At 38.0% G+C, this 16,890-nt stretch overlaps 1 protein-coding gene across 1 annotated transcript in view; it reads left to right on the top strand.

Annotated features, from left to right (window-relative positions):
- The window catches only part of Rap2a (RAP2A, member of RAS oncogene family), a 37,077-nt gene extending 20,599 nt beyond the window's left edge, over nucleotides 1-16,478 (top strand). The window contains exon 2 of the mRNA XM_026400355.2: nucleotides 12,795-16,478. Coding sequence (XP_026256140.1) covers nucleotides 12,795-13,032 — 238 coding nt within the window. The 3' untranslated portion in view covers nucleotides 13,033-16,478. The remainder of the gene's footprint in view (nucleotides 1-12,794) is intronic.
- Nucleotides 16,479-16,890: the final 412 nt, after the last annotated feature.

The following is a 16,890-nucleotide window of genomic DNA, read 5'->3' as shown; positions in this document are numbered from 1 at the left end:
CTGGCTCATATGTCTTTATTTTCTTTCCTTGAGTTTCTGCTTGTGGAATTGGCTAGGGCTCCCCATGCTGTGGAGAGTAAGAGTGATGCTAGTGCAGTCCTTGCCCTGTCCCTGGTCTTAAGGGGAAAATGGTCTTTCACCACTAAGTATGATAGTAGATGTTCTTATCCAATTGGGGAAGTTCCCTGCTATTCTATTTCTCTGACAGCTTTGATTTTGAACAGGTATGGTGTTTTATCATGTTTTTCAGTGTCAATCTGCCATAGTCCGGCTTGCTGGGCAAAATAACCGGGGGATGACGAGGAACTTGTGTAGATTGATACAGCAGGAGAGGGAGCCGTTTATTGTAGGACAGGAGTGGTATTTATACATTCCACACAGCTTATCTAATTAGCATAAACTAGATACATCAGTCAACCAATAAGGAATCTCCACACTTAATGGCTCACTGGCATTACTTCACAAACCACTCCCTCTGGCATTTTGCCAGGCGCCATCCAGACTTGTTTACAGACTCTAACATTTCTCTGGCAAAATGCCAGGCGCCATCCTGACTTGTTTACAGACTCTAACATTAATCAATACAATCATGTGAGTTTTCTTCTTTAGCCTGTTCATCTGGTAGATTCTTTGATTTTGTTTCTTTTAAACAGATTTGCATCCCTAAAGTAAACCCTATTGGTCAGGTAGGGTACTGAACACCTGTTCTGTAGCTTATACCAGGATGATGATATTGCACTTACCAATTCATTGTCCTCTCCTCTTCCGAACCCTGCTTCTCAAACACCCAAGTTTTCTAAACTCTCCTTTTTAAATTTGAATGCTTGGCCTGAGGAGAACATAATATTGAAAGGGCCCATAGTGAAATATACCACAATAATTACTTTTTCTTTCTTAAGAGGGCCTAAAAAGAAAGTGTTGAAGTTTTTATTTTCTTATATTATCCCTTCTATTAAAAAAGATTTGAGGCTCCTTGTTGATCAATATAATATTTTCCCAAGATTTCTAAAGACTTAATCAAAATAATAATTCTGAAATAACATTAAAAAGATAATTTGTTTTTTATTATTAATTCTACTATTAATTAATCTTTTTTTTTACTAACTTTTAGAAATGAAAGAAATGACCAAATGTTTGGAAAAAGTTGAAGGTTAAAATCCTGTTCTCTTTCTATTAGTAGAAATTTGTGGGGAAAAAAAAACTTTCAACAAGACAAAATTTGAGAAGTAAATGAATTTTTTTTTTTTTTTGTACCAGGGATCGAACCCGGAGCACTTAACTGCTAAGCCATATCCCAAACCATTTTTACTTTTTATTGTATTATTTACTTTTATTATCCAATAGATGGGTTGTCTGTTGTTTGTTGATATCTCCACCCTCAGGATGGTGAAGGTTATTGGGTGGGAGGATTGGTCTTAGGGGCCGAGCTCCTGGAAGTGGGGTATAGCGCTTGCCGGTCCCTGATGGGAAACTGTAGCCCAAGGATCTCCTTTGGGGACCACTCATGTGATGTCTCACTAAGTTGCTGAGGCTGACTTTGACTTTTTTTTTTTTTTTTTTTTTTTTTAAAAAAAAGCCTGTCTTACTGCTTCTACTGGGATCCTCCTACCTCAACCTGCTGAGCTACAGGTGTGAGCCACTGTACCAGCAAATGATTTTTATCTTGCACAATAAAAAGTTTCTATCTTGAAACAGCAGACATCTTTAAAAAGACTCCCAGATAATCAGTACAGACAGCTGGAGAAATCCAGAAATAGTCTTAAGGTCAATATGAAGTAAGTTGACTAATTTATTAGCATAAGTGAAAAATTAAACTTTTATAGATTATTCACCCAAGAAAGGAAATAGCCACTTCTATAAGAAAGTAATTATTTTGTGAAGTTTAAGCTAGGACAAGGTTATTTTTAGCGTACTTATTAAGAACTCCATGATACACTATTTCTTTGTAAGTTGTGATTTGTATAACAAATACGGTTTTCAAATACGATCACAGTGCATTTGAAACAGCAGGTAATAAGAGGCATGTAGTATTTCCCCTTGGGAGTCTAACATTTTTAGTCCTGAGATAAAGCTATACTTGTAAAATTGATACCTATGAATCATTTTTTATTCTATGGTGTGTGTGTGTGTGTGTGTGTGTGTGTGTGTGTGGTCTAAACCACTCCCTACTCTGTATCCCTTAACCAGTCCATTATCATATCTTTGTGCTGCCTCCAAAATCTGTGGTCACACATCCCATAACAACGTTTTGGTCAGTGATAAACCACATAGAGGATGGAGTATACCATAAAGCGCAAGTGAGTAGTTGGCTGTACCGTCTAGGTGCTTTCAGTGATGAAATCACCCAGCAACTCATTTCTCTGAACAAGTCCCCATCACTGAGAGACACGTGACTGTATTGTACTTCTTTCCACAGTCATTGGTCATCATGCCAATTCCAGTCCCCATCATCTCTTACCTAGAACACTGCATCATCGCCTGTCTTACTGCTTCTACTCTTGTGCATCTAAAATCCATTTTTTCTCATTAACCGCAGTGACCTCTTGTCACACATGCCATGTGTCTTCCGTGCTTAAAGACCTGCAGTAGCTTTCTCCTGTTCTCAGAATCTGTGCCTTACTTTAGTCAGTGAGACTACACATTCTTTCTTCCTTTATCCTTTCTGTTTCTCTTTCGCTTGCTTTTTATGCTGTCTCCCAGCTGTTCTCCTTTTTCTTTCTTGAATAAACCTAGCACTTTCCTTTCCTTTTACATTTGCTTTTCCTTTTGTCTAAAATATTCCGTCCCTAGTTTTTTCCTGTGGCTAACTTAACTCTCAACCTTCAAGTCTCTGCTTAGAATTTACTTCCTTTAAAAATCATTTTTTGCTCACTTCATGAAATATTGGCCTATCCATGTTACTATATATTAATCATTATTTTCTTGGTAAGGACTACCGCATCTTTAATTATATTATTTGCCTGGGTAGATTAATGGAGAACTAGGAAATTAATTAATGAGAACTCGTGAACACCAAATTTGTAACATAAAATATGAATAAGCTGGGCATGGCAGTGCATGCCTGTGATTCCAGCAGCTTAGAAGAGTAAGGCAGGAGGATCGCAAGCTCAAAGCCAGCCTCAGCAACTTAGTGAGGCCCAAAGCAACTTAGCAAGATTCTATCTCAAAATAAAAAATTAAAAAGGACTGGGCTGGGCACTGTGCACATGCACACACCTGTAATCCCAGTGGCTCAGGAGGCTGAGACAGAAGAATTGAGAGTTCAAATCCAGACTCAGCAATGACGAGGTGCTAAGCAACTGAGTGAGACTCTGTCTCTAAATAAAATACAAAATAGGGCTGGGGATGTGGCTCAGTGATGAAGTACCCCTGAGTTCAATCCGCAGTATCAAAAAAAATGATAATAATTTCTGGACTAGAGTTATGGCTCAGTAGTAAAGCGTTTGCCCAGCATATATGAGGCACCGGGTTCAAGTCTCAGCACTGCATATAAATAAACAGATAAAATAAAGCCCATCAATAAATAGAAATACATATTTTTAAAAAAGGCTGAGGACATGGCTCACTGATAAAGCACCCCTGGGTTCAGTCCCCAGTACCCAAAAAAAAAAAAATGGCTAGGGATACAGCTCAGTGGTAAAGTGCCCTTGGGTTCAGTGCCCAGTACACCGCCCCCACAAAAGGTAGGTGTATGTGTGTGTGTGTGTGTGTGTGTGTGTGCGTGTGTGTGTGTGTGTGTATGTATATGTGTTTGTGTGTGTGCATGTGTGTGTATATGAATATATATGTGTGAATTATCTCATATATATCTAAGCTCAGACAAATGAACCAAGTACAGAGAATAAGGGATGATTTTAAAGAAAATTTGACCAAAGCCCTGAATGGTAGTTTTCATATATATCTGCCTACATCAACCCCCACCAAAAGACTATGTTATCATTTTTGCTTTAAGCATTTATGTATATTTTAACGAAACTTAAGAGGAGAAAAATGTTATACTTACCCAGATATTTACCATTCCTGAATGATGTTAATTTTTTTTCAGAAATTTCATTTTTCCTTTGATATCACTTTTTTTTAGCCTGAATAGCTTTCTTTAGCATTTATTTTAGAACAGATTTGCTAGTGATAAATTCTCTTATTTTTCCTTTACCTGAGAATGTTCTTATTTTCCCTTGAGTTTTGAAGGATATTTTTACTGATACAATACTCTGTTGATAAGGTTTTTGTTTATTCTTTTGGTATTTTAAAGGTATTGTTCCACTGTCTTCTGGCATCTGTGGTTTCTGATAAGAACTCTTGGATTATTTTGTTTGTTCTTCCATAAGCAATACATTTCTTTTCTTTGGCTGCTTTCAAGATTTTATCTTATCTTTGGTTTTAGTAGTTTGATTATGCTGTGCCTCACAGTGGTTTTCTTTTCATTAATCTTGTTTGGGACTCACTGATCTTCAATAATTTGTAAAATCATCCTTTCCACTAAGTTTGAAAAGTTTCCAGCCATTATTTCTTTTCACTGTTTTTTTCTTTTTCCTGAACCAGTCTGTTTCTTTCTATCGTCTCCAGTGGCATGCGTGTTGAATGTTTTATACTTTCCCACAGATTCCTGATGTTCTGCCCATTTTGTCTACTTTTCAATCTTTTGTCTCTATTTTTCAATAGGATAATTTTTATTCTCTATTTTTAAGTTCACCAGCTCTTTCTGTCTACCCCATTCTTCCCGTCCAGTAATGATTTATTTCAAATACTATAATTTTCAGTTTTAAAATTGTCATTTGGTTCTTGTTTACATTTTCTGCTGAGAACATCTTATCTTTCTGTTCCTTTCAAGAGTGTTTGCCTTTACCTCAAGGAACATAGTTATTCCAGTTGAGTGTCCCTTATCTGAATGATGGGAACCAGAAATATTTCACATTTCAGAGGGTGTTTTTGTTGTTGGTTTTGGAATATTTGCATAGGCTTTGCTGGTTGAACATTCCTAACCCAAAATAAAAAATACTCCACTGTTGTCCAAAGATTTTCAAATGTTAGGGAATTTTGGACTTCATATTTTTGGATTAGGGATGCTCAAACTGTACTGGCTTTTTAAGATCTAGGATGTAAACCTCTATGATATGTCACATCTATTGATTGTCTTTACCTTTGAGAATTAGTGATGTTTTCCTGGTTCTTTGTATGTTTGGTGATTTTTAGATCCTATTAGACATTTTTAGTATTATGTTGCTTAGACTCTTGGTCCTGTGGCAGTCTTCTGGAAAGTTTTGGGTTTTTTAGCAGATAACCAACACACTTCAGTTCAGAGTGCAAACTCAAGCTCTCCTTCAGGAGAATGTTCCCGTGTCAGTCTTCAAAACCTTCACTGTTGTGTCTTGTGCATGCACCACTCTGGAGCTAATTTGAGACTCAAGCAGTGGTTTAAATTGCGGTTCAGTCCTCAAAACCTTTATTATACTCCCTTTAGTCTGTCCCACTCATACAAAAATCATTTGAGCTCATGTTGATTAACACAGAATTAAGAATCTCTTTCTCTACCTCTGTCTTCTCTTAGATTCCTCCCACATGCTTCAGACCGCAGAGGCTCATTTTCCTGCCCTTCTAGCCAAAAATGTGGTGTTTCTTTCGGAGTTTTAGCTTTCTGCACTGCCATATGGTCCCACAAGTGGGCTCATCTTCTAGGCAAAATGGGGGAAGGGGAAGAAGAAAGAGAAGGGAGAAAATACCCTATGAAATTTAGGGAGCCCTTTCCCAGTTTCATTTGTCAGAAAAACAGATTTCTTTTTTATTTGATTTCAGTATTTTGTTCTGAATTTTTATTTGAAATCAGCCAGAGATAAAGACTTTAGTGGGCTTCTGCCATTTTGGCCATAGACCTCAAGTGGCTTTTTAATGCAGCATTTAATGTGCCTGTGAGATGCATTTCTGTCATCAGTTGGTCCATGTCAATCAAACTGGTAGGAATCTGCTTTGGTACAATATCAACTGTAGTAATTTCTATGAAAGCAGATTATTTTACACTGGTATGATATCTCTAATATCTTTGAATATTTTCTTGGTATCATTACTCCTGGTACATAATTTTTACATAACATTTACAAATTTCTCTTGGTTCCTCTTCAGCATGCATTCTGGAATAAGAGAAAGAGCAAAAGACTCTTTCCATTATTCAGTTACTCAAACAGCCCTATTTCAGTGGAGTATGTAGTCACTTCAAAACAAGTTTGGAGGAAGAGGCCAGCCTTATTTAGTGCACGTTTTCTACTCTTAAAAAGAGTATTGATGTTTCTGCTAGCAATCTGTGGTAGGAGCATTCGAGTGCTAGCCAGAAGCAGTCCTCTCTTCAGATCTCCCATAATGCTTTCTGGGAAGATTGAAAAATATCAATCCTGAAGGCGGAGAAACAGCTCTGAAAACTTAAGCACTCTTGGTTGTAGTATACATTTCTGGATGTCCACTGAAGCTGTGTGTGTGGACAATTTGATGCACTCACCTAGAAATGTGGTTTTTCTGGTTCACAGAGTATGCAGAAGTTACACATACATGTATATATACACATACATTTTACATGTCTTTGAGACAGAAGTCATACTTTTAGGTAAGTTCATCAGATTGCAGTTTATATTAGACAAAAAGTGGTTAGAGAAGCTTTATATGACACTAAAAGGGAAAGAATAACTAAATTATGGTACAGTTATGGATTCTATAAATTGGAATACTATTCAGCCATTAAGATAGTATATGTCATTTATTGAAATGGAAAACTCCATAATATTGAGTAAAAATTGAAGTTATCAAAGGAATTGCAATATATTTTTTATAAAATTTATATCTGCATTTATATAGATGTGTGTAGGAAAATAGTCTGAAAGGATATACAACAAAAAATTTATAGCAATCATTCTCACAAAAGTGAAATTGAGATTGTTTTCCTATGTAAATGTTGCTAGGATTTTTTTTAATCATGATAATGTTGTTTAATTTGTGCAGAGAAAAGAAAGAAGAAAACCTGTTTTTATTTTGGGGTAAAGAAAAGGTTTCAGCTGTGGTCTAGGCCAAACCTGACCATGCAGGTGGCTCTTCTCCAACCATTCTTATTTTTATTTTTTTTAAATCTTGCACAAAAAAAGAAAAGTTTTCTACTAGAAGGCAAAAGAACCAGGACGCCTGAGAGGGACAGGGTGTCACAGACCACGTCTCCTTACTCAGGGGCCAAGTGGAAATTCTGACTTTTATTACTAACATTTAACAAAACTGGAAGAAAGGACAAAGCAGGTTGCCTTTAGGCAAGGGTGTCATGAAAGTGATTGAAGCATCAGGCGTTTTGACTTTTCTTCTAATCTGAGATTTTAACACTGGGTGGAAAGTTGAACAAGGGGACTTGGAAAAGCCTTTCTGATTCTCATTTCTCAATTCAAAGAATTGTACTTCAGCCTGCATATGACGAAGAATACAGCGGCAGGACGCAAGTCCCATGAAGGATGGCATTCTTTTTTTGTTTTATTTCTTTTTTTGGTACCGGGGATTGAACCCAGGGGCACTTAAGCACTGAGCCTCATCTCCAGCCCTTTTTAAATTTTATTTTGAGACAGGGTCTCACTGAGTTGCTTAGCACCTCGCCGTTGCTGAGGCTGGCTTTCTGCTTCAGCCTTTTAACATGTTTAGTGCCTTCAAAGGGAGAGCGGAAAGAGCTGACAGTGGTGGCATCTGACTACAGTTGATCACTGGTGAATGAATGAAGGGAAGGAGGAATCCATTCTGCAGTTGCCACAATTTAAAGCCATAAGCTTGACACATGCAGTGTTTGAGGTCACAAGGTCATAGATGCGACCAGTGATTCCTAAACTTTCTGAAGCTCAGAATCAGTCTTCAGAGCATGTGTATTATATTTCTTGATCCTTCAGATTTAGTAACTCCAGAATGGGGCCCAGGAATCAGTATTATTCTTCAATTTTAGGTTGTTTTGATGATCAGCCAGGTTTAGATACTACCAGTATACATATGCACACACACATCAGGACAGGAATGAGATGGGAAGAAAATCAAGTCCATTGATGACACGTCAGATGCTTTTGAGGTATTGATATTTACAAAGCTGTGCACGGAGAGGACCATCAGTTCTACAACTAAGTGGGGTTTCATTCAACCCGTTAAGCACCCATTAAAAGAACTGTTTTTATTTATTCATGCTCATGAATACAATAAACAGTATAGAGATTCATGTCAATAAAACAAATGTTTGTTCACAGACCATGAACAGAATTATTTGTTCATGATTTGGACGGCCACTGTCTGACCCTGGTCTTGCTCTTGAGGGCACCACCAAGGACAATATGCTATTGTTGAGACACCTGCTAATGCTCAAGATGCAGGCAAGATGGATCCTGCTCACGACCAGGTTATCGATAAGACATTGATTTGAGTAGTTTGGGAATTTTACATTTTCGGTTTCATCGCCAGAAAGTTTAGAAAGAGCAGGGAAATAAAAACAGCCCACAAACTTGTTAATGAAAATAGAACATGAAGTGCAAAGAACTGCCAGTGCCCAGTCTTCCTGAATAATAAGAGCAGGCCCTGCCCTCGATGTCATATTTGTCTTCTGAGGCCACTTTTGGTGCCCAGATCCTCCATCCTGAACATGTTTCCTACACCACAGGAGCCCTGCAGGAGTTGTGAGGGGCTCTTCACACCGATCTCACAGGCTGGTTTGCCCTTCCTTGAATCACCAGGCATGAGCACCAGCTCGCACAGAGTCTGAGCCACAGCCCACTTGGAGTGTTCTCCCTGGTCCCTACTTCTCACACCCTTCATTTCCTAGCTCACATGCCACATTCCCAGTGGGGCCTGTGCCCCCAGCATGCTCCCTGATCTGCATCTCTGTTTTCTTTTTCCTTTTACCTTTTAGTAAACCCATAATTTACTTACGTTTATTGTTGGTGTCTGTGTCCTCTGCTAGACTATAATCAGTGTGACATGTTGTAAGTGGGGACAATGGTACTAGCACATAGTAGGCTCTTAGCAAATAGTTAAATAGAAGAATAAGTGTATGATTCATTGAGTGTGTACCGCCAGTTAGGTATGTTACATCAGTCAGTTTTCAGTGTGGCCTTGGGTATTCACTTAATTATAAACATCTCCCATAATTGTGTTAGAGCGACCTTGTCAGGGAAGCATGGCGGCTCAGGTGCTGGTGCATCTCTGACTCCTACCTGTGAGTCGGAGTGACCTGGCAGCAGCTGCTTTACTGGTAGAATCGAAAACGCTTTGGCCCCACAAGAGCTCAGGAGGGTCCCCTGCATTTTGGCTTTGCTCCTGTGCACTTATCTCTTCTAAAGATGAGCCTGTTGGATGTTGTTCTTAGAACAGGACCCAGCCCTCAGCCATTAAGCTGGTAAATGATAGGTGTTGATTGTAGGTGTGGCCCCCAAGTCTGTAGTGATTTTTAACCTCAGAGTTTCAGCCCATCTTGGAAAGGATCTAGTCCAGCTCCTTTTAGACTGTAAGACACTGAGGCACCAAGAGATTAAGTTAATCTAAATTCACAGCTAGCTAGAGACAGTTCTGAGACTGAAGTCCTGGTCTAATTTGGGGGTTTTAAGGAAACACCATGTTGCTGCAGCAACACCAGTTTCCTCTGTTGTTTCAGCAGGTGGCTTTGCCTCCTCTCACCCCCTTTCTTAGGGAGGATCCAGGTTCTTCCAGATCTTACTTCCCAGCCAGACCTTATCTGTCATGCCACCCCAAGACTTCTGAGCTCCCTCCCCGTAAGTGTCAGTGTTGTCTTTCCTAAGTCCCCAGTGTTTTGAGAATGCTTCTCTGCTCTTCTTTTTCCTCATTACCATGAGGCTCAGCAGGTGTGAGAGAAAAGGGACCGGCCAGCGTCAGGTGCTTTGGTATTGCTTTGAACTCCATCTCTCTTGCCTAGTTTACCTCATTCCAGTTCCCTGACTTGCTTAGCTCCTCCTCAGGAACTTTACCACCTTTGATCAGTTTCGCTGGCTTCCTAACCCTTTGCCATTTCTCATTTCTTGAGAGTAAAGAAACATCCCCTGAAAAAAAAAAAAGAAAAAAATAAACACCACCCTGCTTTTGTCTAGTACTTCATTTCTTCACATCATCTCATTTGACCTTCATAGTAACCTTGTATGTTAAGTGGGAACAGATACTCTCCTTCCTTTTTCACTGATGAAGAAATGTAATACAGATAAGTGGAGGAAATGATTTGCTTAGTCCTGCCACCTCTCATTGGCAGGGCTGGGAGCAGAGCCTTCAAATCATAGTTTAAAATATTTTCTGCTGTCCCAAATTTTAATGTTAACAGAAAGAGAGAAAATTTATCACCATCTGGTATTCTGAAATCTACATAATTTTTCCCCTAAAGATTGTACTCGGTTTTAAAAATCTTCTGAGGATATTAATCTGCATTTTTATAGTGTCTTTAGCATCTTGATTTTAGAAAAGACCATTGACAGCTAAGTTGTATATAGAATAGACAGGTTCTCTGATACTGACTGGGTTTTCATCTACATTATTAAATGTTATTATGTGGACCTGTGTTTGCAATGTTGTGGTGGTCCTTTTGAGAATAAGACTACTGGTAAAGTTTACTCAAATTCTTGGTTTAAACAAGTTGTATCTTGGTTTAAAACTTGGTGTTTACACACGTTTGTATATTAAAGTTGTATCATACAACTTAATAATTTGATATTTTTGCAAGTTTTGACAATCTGCATATTGTAATGAATACTGTGCATTTAAACTAAGAGTATAAGAAATATTTTCTCTTTCAGTATAAAACATGGTCTAATACTGCATTTCAACCCAGAAATATTTCTTAAAGTATTTGTTTCTTAACTATAATAGAAAGTAATATCATATCTCCTTCCTCTTTATTATTAATTATTATTAACAGAAATTGAAATTATTTTTTAACTTAAATTTAACCAATACATTTTCCTTAATTGTATTAATGTTTATAAGTTACTTCACTGATGAGGAAAGCGTGTAAAGCATGCTGAGCCATGTGAGCTTCCATAGGAGAAGGACATGCAGTTATATCTTTGCAAGTAAACAGATGAGAACTGACATTGTGACGGGGCTGGCAGCGGAGCTCCTCCAGCTTCTCTGCAGCACAGATCAGTCAAGAGGGTTTATTTGCAGAGTAGCTGATGGGTGGTGCTCTGTAGCGCAGCTTCATTCTCTCTGCCAATTGTCCTTCCAGAGGCCAAGAGGTCCACACAATCATTTATATGTAAGAGTCCTAGAAGATGTTCAATGTCCTTGTGTCATGTGTTCAGAGCTCTCAGTATGATCTAAGACCAGAAATCACAAGGTACAGTTGATAGACTGTAAATTCAGAGTCCTTTGATAAAAATTGGAGTTGTCCAGATCTATTTCCTACAAAATGATCATATCCAAATTCGAGATTTACCCTTGATGTTACTCCCACTCATTTTTAAGCTGTTGTTGTTTTAAATTGCTAAATGGCACACTGCCTGCAGTATACCCTCTTGTTGAGGCCATTCTTAGTCTGATCTAGTGCCAAAGAGAAAGTGAGATTCTGTTGGGAATATGTTTGGTTTAGCAAATTAGAGTGAGTACAGAACCATCTTGATAGGATGATAAAATTGTTCAAGTACTATAGCAAACAGTAACTATCTGCCTATTATTCAGTTTCCTGAACGATGAAAACTGATGAATCCTGCCTCAGTAAAGTCTTGACTATGTGGTGGTTTCCTCTTCTTACAGATGAAATGTGTCTGGTCACATTTGGTATCACTGGTATGCAGTTTTGCTATTCCCCTATAAATCAGAGGTGCATTCTGCTTAGGGGAACACACATGGGCGCGTGCCTTCCCCACTGGCCTCCCGATTTATACTAGAAATTACAAAAAGCACACACACACAGAAAACCCTTTTGAAATGACCTTTAAGGTGAAAACAGTGGTCTTATGAAAATACATTAGCTGCATTTCTTAGATGACGCACAGTAAATGTGCAGATCAGCACCAGGTATTTTCCACACTATGACATCTGGAGCAGCCATTGTAAAGATAATCATCTTTATGTCTCAAAATAATTTAGGACCTCTTTTCTTTGTCCTTATCACCAGCTTTATCAATTTAACTTTTTCCAAACATATTTACTCAGAGACACTCTAGTTAAAAAGGAAAGAGATAAATAATATTGAATAAGGCTAATGATTGAAATGTTTAATACTTATCAGTCTAAAAAGAACCATAATTGTTTCTCTTTCAATTAACTAATTTGTAACAGTCTTTTAATAAAGAGATGAGATATTGTCATATTTGGTGTTTTTCATCTTAATGATTTCCATTTATTTTGGTTTATTATTTAGGGACTCTTAGAACATTATTGGTTTTGAATACTTACAGAATATAGTAAAATGCTGACAATTATAAATTGTTTACTCACTAAAGCTAATTATTACATGATCACTGAAATTTTGAGTAAGCATCTCTTAGAACACAAAATATTTCAGATTAATCTAAGAGGAGTTAGTCTGAGATTCTGAGAATGATTTCCCAACTGTATCTGGAAAGGTAACTTGACTTTTAAAGGATGTTTAATTGATTAATTAAAAACATCATTTTGAAAAACTCATTTTATGATCCACTCTGAGAGCATCTTCAAAATGCCCTCAGGTAGGTGTCAAGCCAAGTAGTGCAAATACTTTTTCATGCAACTGAAGAGACCATGGTGGAATTTGGTGGGAAAAGAGAAAATTCATTCTACCTGTGTAACTTCATGCTAACTGCTATGTTATGTGTGTTTTGTAGGTATGAGAAAGTGCCAGTCATCTTGGTTGGGAACAAAGTGGACCTGGAGAGTGAAAGAGAAGTGTCCTCCAATGAAGGCCGAGCCCTTGCGGAAGAGTGGGGCTGCCCCTTTATGGAGACTTCTGCCAAGAGTAAAACAATGGTGGACGAACTCTTTGCAGAAATCGTGAGGCAGATGAACTATGCTGCTCAGCCTGACAAAGATGATCCGTGCTGTTCTGCCTGTAACATACAATAGCATCCAACTCTGGCTGTCCTGGTCAGGATTTGCCCGGTATTGTAGGCGATAGAAACTTCGTCTACTCCATCGCAGAGTTGGCAGGATGCATAGTGTGAACCTCCAGTGCACTGCAGCTCTATTCACAAACGAGCAGTGACTGTCAGCCGATGTCTCTGAGTACATTTGGGTTCAGTACCTACAGTTTTCACCATCGTCCTCAGTCTCCTTTGTGCATCTGCAACTTGAAGGCATAGCCCATCCATCTACAGGGTGATCTCGTTTGAAAACGTTGACGGCATTGTCGCTGAGTTGACAGAAGCACCTGTTGTATACATTTAAAATAATTATGAGGGAGAAAACAGAAGAATTCCTATGACCACTTAACAATTAAAATATTTTGTCTTCTTTAAAAAAATAAGTAAAGGAGAAATATTTTCCTACGAGAGTACTGAATTTCCGGAATTGGGATGGAGTCTCTAACAGTGAATTCCATCGAGTGAGAGAACAGCTGGCCTGCCACAGCGTCGCAGGGAAGCCTTGCTCAGCTGACACGTTTCTGTCTCTCAAAGTTGACGCTTAATTATAGATGTTCTCCTAATTTGTGACATGGAACTAACTCGTGCATCAATCCTTGATAGAGCAAAAGTCAGAACAAGGTTGTGTGGAAATCCAGTCTGGCTCTAGAATCCGTTCAGTCACCTGCTTGGCCACGGAAATGGAGGCCGTCAGGAGGGTCGGATCTGAGTGAAAACTCCCAGCCCAGCCTCCGTTGCCCGAGCAGGGCTGGCCTTTCCTTACTGAACAAGAAGGAAGCAGCTGAGGGGGAGATGCCTAGCCTTACTAACAGCAGCACTGAGTAGATGACTAGCACCACCACGAGAGGAAAATGAAGCCATGTTGCAGCCACAGGTTCCCGTTCGCAGAAACCGCACAGGACAGCACAGATACCTGGCATTTTTACGTTCGTTAAAGCAGCCAATTCCTCCTTGCCTTTAAGGGCTCTGGTTATGACGTGACCTTGGCTAACCTGCTCTGGAAATCCAGTTTGCTGTAGCAGAGCTTTATTGCAGGCATTTAAAAAATTGAATAACCATGTGAAATAATTTGGGCTTAAAAGTAGAACATAAATTATAGAGTGGAAGGTTAGGGACAAAAAGCCTTTTATCTTTAATTTGCCTGGAGAATTCTATAAAGGTTTTCTTATAACAATTTTGCCCTGATTACTGAAGTGGCAAATAAAGCTAGAGTGAATATTTTGTTTTGAAAAGGTGCTCAAGCTCTGAATTTTTGGTTTTCATAGCCGTGAAGTATTTATCATTTGCATGAGTAATGGCACAGGAAAAACCTATTCCGAAGTTTTACAATCAAGTGTAGAAGGGTTTTCACCTCACTTCAGAGTTAGAAATGCTGAAGAGATTATCTCGAGCCCGCCCTCTGGAGATAAATTTGGCCTTCAGAACTGCAATATCACTGAGCCTGCAATATACCTACCACCCCACATTTTCTTGGTTTCAGTCTTGTGCAAGTAACCTCTGGTCTTATGTGTGTAACTGAGGGAAGAGTGTGTGTTTGTGTGTGCATGTGTGTTTATCGTTCCTAAGAATTTGGCACAAGTCGGAGATAATTGCCTATACTGAGAATCTATACTGCAGAATATAGTGTATTGAGAACATTTTTTCCTTTGAAATTATTTAAGTATCTTTTATACATCATTGAAATCGTGGGTAGCCCCCGAGTGTTTAGTAACTGGCATTAAGCTTACAGATAGAAATAAAGGTTGATAGTATTTTTCATAGAGAAGAAAACTGAAGAAATAATGTGGGTGAAACCAGGCCGTGGTTGTTAGAGAAATCTTTGAATTGTGAATATTTACATTCTTCAGTATAATTTTTTATAACCTTCGATTATGAAGCACCTTGTTTATAGGGCAAAAAGTTTTAACCAATTTTCTTGAAACAGATTTCACTGTGTAAAAATTGATTTAACTCAAACACATATAGAGAAATCAAAGATTCAACAAGGATGGTTTATCTACTGAAGTAGAAATATTTATTAATGAATTGGTTGAGTTTTGAAGCCTCTAACTTCTAGTAATGATCATTTTCTTAGAATTTCATAATTCATAGCAATTTATGATAACTAAGACTACATATTAGAATCAGCTGTACAGATTCCACGTTTTTCTATCATGGATTGCTATGCAGATGTGAAAAATAGGTGAGAAAATGAGAGGTCTGGCAACGTGTTAGGTGGAAAAGGTGAAAATGTGGGGCTTCCTGAGAAGGGTTTGTCAGACCAGGTGGACTTTTACCATAAGGATGTTACTAAAAGCTGATTTGGCTCCCTGACCAGTGTCGCCACGCAGCCCTCTGTGGGAGTGACAGAGCATAAGTGGTCCCTGAGCGGGAGCCCCTCCTCTACCCTGTCAGCCTTCCTCTGGCAGGAATCCAGCTCGGCCTGAATGAATGTGTTTGCTGAGATGGGAATAAAAAGCTCAAGAACAGAAAGATTACACTTGTTGGCACATGAAAAAAATAGTGGCTACAGAGGAGAGTTGGTGACTGTGGGTCACTATTTATTATATGCCCTGATCAGACTAGCAACTACTTAAGTGGAAGTTTTTCTAACATGCCTTAAAAATGTTATGGTTTGATCCAAAGACCCACTTTTTCTTTAGCTCTTGTGATAAGGTTTTCTTTTGTTTTTGACTTTGATTCAAAGGCAGCATTTTTTTTAAGTTTTTTTTTTTTCTTTTAATGTTGCAACTTTTGGGTTCCTTTAAGCTGTGATAGTGATGGTAACTGATGCCTTTCATTTTGTTCAGCTTACACAAAACAAGCCAGCATCTGATCAGAAGTATTACATAAAATCTTCCCTTAAACTATTGAAAGGTGCTTTGATGATTTTCCCCTTCGGTGTGTAGATTAGGACTGAACTTTTGCAGTTGCCATCATTTTTTCTGTGGTAAAACTACTGATATTTGCTTTTCGGTATAAAAGAATGTTGCCTAAGGATGTCTGGTGTTTGTTTTCAAGGGTGGATTTTCCAGTGTGAATGTTGTCAGTATCTGAATGTGAAAGTGTTTTGTTTTGTTTGTTGCTGTTGGGTTTTTATTTTTTATTTTTTTGGATTTTATTCTTATCAATAGTCCTGTGTTAGCGCTGGTTAAGCTTTAATTGTCTCTTTAGCCAATCAGATGTTAAAGACTATGGGGGTCTTTTTCTTTGTTCCTTTTTTAACTTGTCATTGTGCATCTATTAAATCTTGATCAGGGTTTCAAGAATGACTGCAGTAGGTTTTGAAAACAGACTTGTCATTATTGATTTGGGGTTTCCCAGAGATATAGTTCACAGTTAATTGTTCAACTCTAATACAGCTGACCATTTAAAATTGAACAACAGTTTATTGTTTTGTAACAATGTCAGTTGTTAAACCTTGACATTTCAATTAAAACACGAATTGTAGTTATAACTCAATGCAAATTCAAAAGTTGTATTTGGAGTTAAATTATTTTAACAAATAAATTTATTTAATGAAACTCTTGGTTTTGTTTTTTGTTTTGAACATGCTCATGAGTGAAATTATTTATTTCATACAGAAACAACTACGAATTTGTCATGTAATGAATTTAGTACTCTTCCTACAGAAATATTTAAGCTGAATTAAGTTGAGAATTCATCAAATAATGGTTGGCTATTTCCATAACCTTGAAAAATAAAAGTAACAGGAGGAAAATTTTTAAATGAGTCGTTTTGAATGAATATAAATGTATCTTTATAAGTGATTTTTTTTATGAATGCCTGATGCTAAAGTTAACAGAATTTTTCTAGATAATTAACATTAATTAGCAGTTGGTTTATGATCCTGCCTACATCA

This window comes from Urocitellus parryii, chromosome 2, assembly GCF_045843805.1.
Source record: "Urocitellus parryii isolate mUroPar1 chromosome 2, mUroPar1.hap1, whole genome shotgun sequence".
Lineage (NCBI taxonomy): Eukaryota > Metazoa > Chordata > Mammalia > Rodentia > Sciuridae > Urocitellus > Urocitellus parryii.
This window is presented reverse-complemented; position numbering and strand designations above follow the sequence as displayed.